General features: G+C 44.8%; 1 protein-coding gene across 1 annotated transcript in view; it reads right to left on the minus strand.

Moving 5' to 3' along the window:
• Positions 1-436: 436 nt before the first annotated feature.
• Positions 437-9,597, minus strand: part of LOC311137503 (uncharacterized protein) — a gene marked incomplete at its 3' end in the record, with an annotated part of 50,474 nt that continues 41,313 nt past the window's right edge. Inside the window, exon 8 of the mRNA XM_084172033.1 lies at positions 437-470. Within this exon, the coding sequence (XP_084028159.1) occupies positions 437-470 (34 nt within the window). The remainder of the gene's footprint in view (positions 471-9,597) is intronic.

The raw sequence follows: 9,597 nt of genomic DNA on the forward strand, positions 1-9,597 counted from the left end.
CTCTGTCATAGAGAACCCAGAAGTTGTCGAATTTGATCAATTCGTTGAGTCTTTGAGGAGAGATCTGAAAGATGTCATGAATACAGCACAGGCATCTGCAGCGAAGCAGTTGAAGAGGCACGCTGACCTTTATGACAGAAGAGTCAGAGGAGCACCAGTGGAGATTGGGGATCGAGTGTTGCTGGCTAACAAGGGGGAGTGAGGAAAGCGGAAGCTTGCTGACCGTTGGGAGGATACTGTCTACCTTGTCACTGGATTGAATGCTGACAGTCACACTTTTAAGATTCAGAACAGCTCCACTGGACAGGAGAAGACGGTACATCGCAACCTGATAATGCCAGTCAACTTTCTTCCTCTTCCCCATGCTGCCGTTGATGAGGGAACAGACATGTCTGGATTAACAGAGTCTGAGGACATGAATGACAGCTTTGTCGTCTCAGCTGCCATGGACACTGCAGTGGATGATGATGCTGAGTACAGAACAAGAGTGTGGGTGTCAGAGTTGCCTTCTGAAGGAATAGGTGACACAAGCCTGGAGGGTGATGTGCGATCCTTGGAAGCTCAGGATATTCCACCTTTGGATTATGTGGAAGATATACTGCAGCTGGAAGGTCTGCCTCCCTTAAAGAGTCTTCAAGAATCTGACCGAGACCGTAACAGTGTAGTGAGTGAGATAATTGACCAGTCTGCTTACGATATCCGTACTGACCTACCAAACTCGGACCATTCCTTACCTGATCAGTTACGCACTGACTGTGTTGACAGACCCACTATTGCAACAGTACACAACACTGTTACCCCTTATGCAGTTGAAGGTACTCAGGGTCGTATTAGGTCAAGGGCAGGAAGAATATTTAAACCAGTGTCTAGACTGATTGAGATTATGAATCAGCAGAAAGTTAGCTCTTGAAGGTTAGTATGTGAATGGTATTGACATCTTTTATTTGTTTTGTTTTTACATCATTGTGACCATGATTAGAGGTTGCAGGATGGTAATGTGACGGATATGATAAAGTCTCTTATGGTTGTTTATTTTATTACTTGGATGTTTTAAAGTCACTGAGTGTACTTAACATGTAACAGACATGTTTACCTATGAGGGCTAAGGGGATTGATCAACCGCTTTTCACTCTAATTCTCAAGGAGAATAGTCTAATGACTGGAATATTTAGTGACTGTTTTAAAGCAGGGTCTGCATCCTCGATATACACAGCTTTACCTTTTAGTTTTCTATATTAGGTAGTATAAAAATATATCTATACTTTTTTTTTCTCTCTCTGAATTATTCTGTACATATGTTGAGTGTTTCTGTATCTGGTATGTTTGCACAGTGCCGTTATGTATTTTTATAATTTTTCTTTGCAAGTGGAATTCAGTAGGGGGGAGTGTAACAGGGTTATATTGGTGATTTCGTCTTGCCACTTTATTGTTAAGCCAGTGGGTTTTTGGTTTTGTCTTGCCTTCACCTACTCAACATGGCATCTTATTGGCTGGTTGGCGTAGCTTGCTTACATGGGAGGATGTTTCAGTTAGAATCATCCCAGTGAACAAGCACCAAACCAGCGATAAGTTGTTGGTTGCAAAGCACTGTACGTCAAAAGTGTTTTTTATACTCCCAAGTGATGATGTAAATGTATAATTTATATCAATTTGTTTGTAAATGTTATTCGAACATCACACATAAGATGCAGTGTTTTTTGGTGAATATTTGTTGTGCATTTTGTTGTAGAGAATTCCAGCTAATACTAGCTAGCAACTTACTGTGTCTCGTGGGGTGTTTGAATATTTTGTACAGTGCGTGAGTGCAGAGTTGGATGGTGTGCAGAGTTGGATGGTGAGCCGTGCATTGCATGATGTGCAATTTTGTGCTGTTCCTATCAGGTACATTGTTAAAGATATTATATTGTAATTGTATTATTTTGGTAACTACATGCCCAGTGAACAAGCACCAAACCAGCGTGCGTGAGTGCAGAGTTGGATGGTGAGCCGTGCATTGCATGACGTACAATATTGTGCTGTTCCTATCAGAATAAAGCTCCATGACTGGTGTTACAAGATGGAGTTCTTGTTGATGATTGATTGTACACAACACAAGAAGAGTACTGTTACACGTACTTTGGTGCGAAAAGTGCAAATCAATGCCAGAACAACAGCAAAGGACCTTGTGAAGATGCTGGAGGAAACAGGTACACAAGGATCTATCACAGTAAAACGAGTCCTATATCGACGTAACCTGAAAGGCTGCTCAGCATGGAAGAAGCCACTGCTCCAAAACCGCCATAAAAAAGCCAGACTACAGTTTGCAACTGCACATCGGGACAAAGATCGTACTTTTTGGAGAAATGTCCTCTGGTCTGATGAAACAAAAATAAAACTTTTTGGCCATAATGACCATCGTTATGTTTGGAGGAAAAAGGGGGACGCTTGCAAGCCGAAGAACACCATCCCAACTGTGAAGCATGGGGGTGGCAGCATTATACTGTGGGGGTGCTTTGCTGCAGGAGGGACTGGTGCACTTCACAAAATAGATGGCATCATGAGGAAGGAAAATTATGTGGATATATTGAAGCAACATCTCAAGACATCAGTCAGGAAGTTAAAGCTTGGTCGCAAATGGTCTTCCAAATGGACAATGACCCCAAGCAAACTTCCGAAGTTCTGGCAAAATGGCTTAAGGACAACAAAGTCAAGGTATTGGATTGGCCATCACAAAGCCCTGACCTCAATCCTATAGAAAATGTGTGGGCAGAACTGAAAAAGCGTGTGCGAGCAAGGACGCCTACAAACCTGACTCAGTTACACCAGCTCTGTCAGGAGAAATGGGCCAACATTCACCCAACTTATTGTGGGAAGCTTGTGGAAAGCTAATCAAAATGTTTGACCCAAGTTAAACAATTTAAAGGCAATGCTACCAAATACTAATTGAGGGTATGTAAACTTCTGACCCACCGGAAATGTGATGAAAGAAAGAAATATTTTCTCTACTATTATTCACATTCTTAAAATAAAGTGGTGATCCTAACTGACCTAAGACAGGGAATTTTTAATAGGATATGGCTAAGGTATATGTAAACGTCTGATTTCAACTGTACATGGTAGCCGACTTGGTACATGGTAGTGCTTTTGTAGTAGGGCTGAACATTATGAGACACAGTGCAGAACTGGACCAATCAGTGGCTACAGTCATCAGGCTAAATAACACATCATCAGCCTGGCCTCTGGTTGACTTTACACCTCCAGGGGGTTCACACACACTGTCACGCACACACACTTGTGCACACACAGGGTGGGGTTGGAAGTGATAAATGTGTGGAGTGGTCCATAGGCAGGTCAGCACTAACGATTTGAGTTGTTTACATTTTTTTGCATGTGTGTGTGCTCGTGCATGGGGGGTTGGGGGTGTTAAGAGTAGGTGTCAGACCTAAAAAGAATAGAGAGCCGTTTACATGATAACGCATTGAGAGGGATAGTGTGTATGTTGTTCTATTTGAAGGCCATTTGATGTATCTTATACCAAAATACCCCTCCGGACAAAACAATTTTTGTACTTGTAGACAAGATGTGAGTGATGTTATACAGTGGGGGAAAAAAGTATTTAGTCAGCCACCATTTGTGCAAGTTCTCCCACTTAAAAAGATGAGAGAGGCCTGTAATTTTCATCATAGGTACACGTCAACTATGACAGACAAATTGAGATTTTTTTTCTCCAGAAAATCACATTGTAGGATTTTTAATGAATTTATTTGCAAATTATGGTGGAAAATAAGTATTTGGTCACCTACAAACAAGCAAGATTTCTGGCTCTCACAGACCTGTAACTTCTTCTTTAAGAGGCTCCTCTGTCCTCCACTCGTTACCTGTATTAATGGCACCTGTTTGAACTTGTTATCAGTATAAAAGACACCTGTCCACAACCTCAAACAGTCACACTCCAAACTCCACTATGGCCAAGACCAAAGAGCTGTCAAAGGACACCAGAAACAAAATTGTAGACCTGCACCAGGCTGGGAAGACTGAATCTACAATAGGTAAGCAGCTTGGTTTGAAGAAATCAACTGTGGGAGCAATTATTAGGAAATGGAAGACATACAAGACCACTGATAATCTCCCTCGATCTGGGGCTCCACGCAAGATCTCACCCCGTGGGGTCAAAATGATCACAAGAACGGTGAGCAAAAATCCCAGAACCACACGGGGGGACCTAGTGAATGACCTGCAGAGAGCTGGGACCAAATTAACAAAGCCTACCATCAGTAACACACTACGCCGCCAGGGACTCAAATCCTGCAGTGCCAGACGTGTCCCCCTGCTTAAGCCAGTACATGTCCAGGCCCGTCTGAAGTTTGCTAGAGTGCATTTGGATGATCCAGAAGAGGATTGGGAGAATGTCATATGGTCAGATGAAACCAAAATATAACTTTTTGGTAAAAACTCAACTCGTCGTGTTTGGAGGACAAAGAATGCTGAGTTGCATCCAAAGAACACCATACCTACTGTGAAGCATGGGGGTGGAAACATCATGCTTTGGGGCTGTTTTTCTGCAAAGGGACCAGGACGACTGATCCGTGTAAAGGAAAGAATGAATGGGGCCATGTATCGTGAGATTTTGAGTGAAAACCTCCTTCCATCAGCAAGGGTATTGAAGATGAAACGTGGCTGGGTCTTTCAGCATGACAATGATCCCAAACACACCGCCCGGGCAACGAAGGAGTGGCTTCGTAAGAAGCATTTCAAGGTCCTGGAGTGGCCTAGCCAGTCTCCAGATCTCAACCCCATAGAAAATGGGGAGCCCACCACACAAATACTCATACAAAACCGTATTTACACATCAATTAAAAACACAACTCCAATTCCTCCTCCACAGTAACTGAACACAACAGCCTCTGAATACCCCATATACTCATAAACAGATCAATATTGTTGACAAGTTTATAATAGGCAAACTCAACCCTTAGTCTTGCTGCCAACATTCCCTCCAGCATTCCCACCACATCCACAGACCCCTGTCCCCGAATACTGTTCTTTCGGGTCTTCCATATGGCTAATTTTGCTGCCCCTAACACAAAATTAAGCAACACAACTACACCTTTCTGACTAAACCTGTACTGTGGCCCAAATATATACAGTTGGGAAGAGAGAACCTCTCCCAGAGCTGAGAACCAATTAGTGATCAGGTCAATCATCCCGACCAACCTGGGACACTGTAAAAACAGATGTGCCAGAGTTTCAGACTGAGCACAGAATGGACACCCCTCCCCAACAGTAGGATCCAGGTGTACCAGATACATGTTGGTGGCTATGGCTCCATGTATTATCCTCCATTGGAGGTCAGCTGTCCTCTTATCAATAGGCAGTTTGTATAATGTTCGCCAACAGCCTTTTGGGGAGGCACCTGGACCAAGCACACCCGCCCACCTCGTCGATTTTACCCCTTCCAGGGAAGAGGCATGGGACACCTTTACACATATTCTGTACATGGCCTTCTTTCCCACCTCCTTGAACTCCCCCAGCTCCGGGGTATCGAAGGAAAGAAGCATCCCCACGTCCTCCTCGAATGCCCCCGCCGCAGCACTAACAATCAGTGCAGGGAACACATAATCCAGACCCTCCTTCCACCGATCAGAATTGGAAGTGTCAGTCACATACTGCAGATGAAGTACTGTCAAGGAATCACAGACCTCAGCGACGACCTTCCTCAGTAGGCGAGACGATCGGATCCCCGCTCTTTCTCCCAGCTCCTCCAACGACCTATTCCTGTTCCACATCAGATGACCCAGCTTAGTACACCCCACGCCTAACAGGCATGAACGTAGGCTAGCTGAACCCAGAACACGGGACTGGATGGCAGTGTTGTGAAAAAGAGGCTCTTCAAAAAGCCACATCCCTGGTGGCGTGCAGGCCTTACGGGACTTGACCAGAACTCTCCAAGCCTGCATAACAGACTCATAAAATGGAGTCAGGCCAGGCAACTCACCCCCCTCCAGCTTTAAGAGGAAAAGGTGCTTGTCTAAGCCCAAACAGCCCGCTCTCCTCATCAATGCGTAGGCTGTGTCAACCCAGCTAGAACCGTCACTGTACAACAGTCTCTGGGCTGCTTGAAGCCGGAAAGCCATGATCCTGGAAGAAATGTCCACCAGGCCTTGCCCACCCTCGTGCAGTGGCAGGTACAGGGCTGAAGCTTTAATCCAATGTTGTCCAGACCAGAAGAAGTTGACAAGGGTCCTCTGAAGCTCTTGTATCAGACCCTTTGGTGGCTGTAAAATCATTAGTCTGTGCCACAGGGTAGAGGCAGCTAGGTTATTAGCTACCAGTACCCTTCCCCTATAAGACAGCTGGGGCAGCACCCATTTCCATCTTGACAGTCTGGCACACACTTTCTCCACTACACCCTCCCAGTTATTTTTCTGAAAGACATCGGAGCCTAGAAAAACCCCCAAAGTCTTCATCCCATCTCTGCCCCACTGAAGCCCCCCTGGTAACCGTGGAGCGGACCCCATCTGAAGCTGGCCTGCCCACAGCGCTTCACTCTTTCCCCAATTGACTCTAGCTGAGGAGGCCCCCTCATACACCTTTAAAGCGTCTGAGAGAACCTTAACATCCTCACCCCCTGTAATAAAAACTGTCACGTCATCTGCATACGCAGACAGTGCTATCGTAGGACCCTTCATTACACCTGGCACAGAGAAACCAGTAAGCTTCGCTCTTAAAAAACAAAGCATTGGTTCAATCGCCAGACTGTATAACTGCCCTGAAATTGGGCATCCCTGCCTGATGCCCCTTTGGACAGGGATGGGACAACTCAAACCACCCCCCACCTTCACCATACACGAGGCCCCAGCATACAGTAAATTCATCCAAGACAAAAAAACATCCCCAAACCCAAAGGCTTTCATTGTTTTAAACAAGTACTGGTGGTCCACACGATCAAAAGCCTTCTCCTGGTCCAAAGAAAGTAAACCCACATTTACATCAGACAGTTTACAAATGTCCAAAACATCTCTTATTAGAAACAAATTGTCAACAATAGAGCGATCAGGTACACAGTAGGACTGGTCCTTGTGGACCAACAATCCCAGATACTCTTTCAACCTGTTTGAGAGACATTTAGAAACAATTTTATATTCTGCACACAGCAAAGCAACAGGTCTCCAATTTTTTATGAGAGTCAAATCCCCCTTTTTTGGCAACAGTGAAAGTACCGCACGTTGACAAGATACAGGAAGAGAGCCCTCATGAAAAGATTCACACACCACTTCATAAAAATCCTCCCCAATAGACCCCCAAAAGTGCTTATAAAACTCAGATGGTAAACCATCAATGCCAGGGGCTCGGCCTGTTGAGAGCTGCATAACTGCTGTGGACAGCTCTTGCAGTGTAATGTCAGAGTCCAATGCGACTCTTTGCTCAGGTCCCAATTGAGGAAGACCGTGTAACAACTGTTCAGTACACAGAGAGTCACAATCCTCCGCCTTATAGAGGGCAGAATAGAAATCCACGGCATGTTGACGCATTTCACTGTCATCCGTGGTCACCTTCCCATCAGGGAGACGAAGGCAGACCATCTGTTTACGTTGCAATGTCGACTGTCCTAGGTTTAAAAAAAAAAAAAGCACTAGGAGCATCCATATCCTTGAGGGAAGCGAAACGAGACCTAATCAAGGCACCCTTCACTCTTTCATGCAGAAACGACCTCAATTCATGTTTCTTGTCCTGTAAGTTCATGACTAGTCCGGGGTCATTCTGAGTGAGCAACTTCAATTCAATAGATTTAATGTTCTGTTCAAGGGCCCTGATAGTCTCTTTAACTTCAATTCGAGACAGAGCAGTATACTGTTGACAAAATAATCGTATTTGGGCCTTCCCAACCTCCCACCATTGTCTCAAGGACTCAAAATTCCCTTTTGTAACCCTCCATTTTTCCCAAAACAACAAAAACCTTTCACAAAACATGACATCATGTAACAATTTAACATTAAAATACCAATAAGATGATGACCTTCGTGGACAGGACAAGTGAATATCAACAGTGACAATATGGTGATCAGAGAAACCCAGGAGTAATGTCACACCTTCCAACCCTACTACAGTATTGCTCAGATACATACAACCTGTCTAACCTTGCTGCACTGACATGACCTTCATTAACTTTTAGCCATGTGTACTGCCTAACTTTTGCATTCCTTACTCTCCACACATCAGAAAGCTCAAACTCAGTTAATAGACCAGACAGACAAATTGCTGACCGCAGGTGAGGTTCTTCAGCGGTGCGATCAACAGTAAAATCCACTGTACAGTTCCAGTCCCCCCCTAAAACCATACACCCCTCTTGGTCACACTGTCTTAAGGTTTCCTTTATTTTATCAAAACCAACAATACGCTCTGTACCCTCATTAGGAGCATAAACATTCAAAAAAAAAAAAAAAAAAACATAACATCCACCTTGACCAATAAAACCCGACCCTTGACAATCTCTGCTGTAGATACCACAGTCACCCCTAAGCCTGAAGAAAACAAGATTGCCACCCCAGCACTGAAATTAGTACCATGACTGAGTATATGCTGCCCCTCCCACCACATACCCCAGTCAGCCTCATTTTCCTCATCACTATGTGTCTCCTGTAGGAAAACTACATTAAGCCTTTTCTGTTTTATTACTTCTAATACCCAAGCCCTCTTATTCCTGTCCCTTCCTCCATTAATATTGAGAGAACCTACCCTTAGTACCTCCATATAGAAAAGAAAAAGGAAAAGCAGAAGATACCACAGAGAAACCAGACAAAGAGAATAGAACACCCTATGAGGCATAATCATCATCATTATTTAAATTTTCTCTTAACCTGACCACGTTTCCCACCACCTTTTGCTGCTGCAACAGCAGTAACAAATTTCCTCAAGCGAAACCGCTTCTTCTCACTCAACTGGTCTAACCCCACCATCTTCTGTAACATCACAGCTGACCTCAAAAACTTAATAAATAATCTGCCAATTTGACGGATTTCACAAAAGTCTGATCCAGAAACCCATTTACCTCCTCTAGATCGTAAATTGAGTCCTCACCAGCTGATATCATATCAAGAGAGATATCCATATCCTTCTCCTGATCCTCCTCAACTGAGGCCACAGACCACTGACTCCCCTCTACCACATCCCTTTCAACACTCCCCACTTGCACCCCATCACTCGTACCAGGCATCTCCTCCACTACCTGGGAGACTAGCCCCACCTGAACCCCATTACTCGTAGTGGGCATCTCCTCCACTACCTGGGAGACTAGCCCCCCCTGTACCCCAGCACTCATAGTGGGCATCTCCTCCACTACCTGGGAGACTAGCCCCCCCTGTACCCCAGCACTCATAGTGGGCATCTCCTCCACTACCTGGGAGATGAGCTCCACATGAACCCTCTCCTGTAACCCATTACTTGTAGTGGGCATCTCCTCCACTACCTGGGAGATTAGCTCCACATGTACCCCCTCCTGTACCACAGCACTCGTACTGGGCACCTCCTCACCAGTCTGAGGAATTGGCCCTTCAGATCCATCCTTACCTTCTACAACAATTTTTTTCTGCTGCATAACATTTCCCTCTGGTACAAGTT

Source organism: Coregonus lavaretus (assembly GCF_964263955.1).
Source record: "Coregonus lavaretus genome assembly, chromosome: 11".
NCBI classification, from domain to species: Eukaryota; Metazoa; Chordata; class Actinopteri; order Salmoniformes; family Salmonidae; genus Coregonus; species Coregonus lavaretus.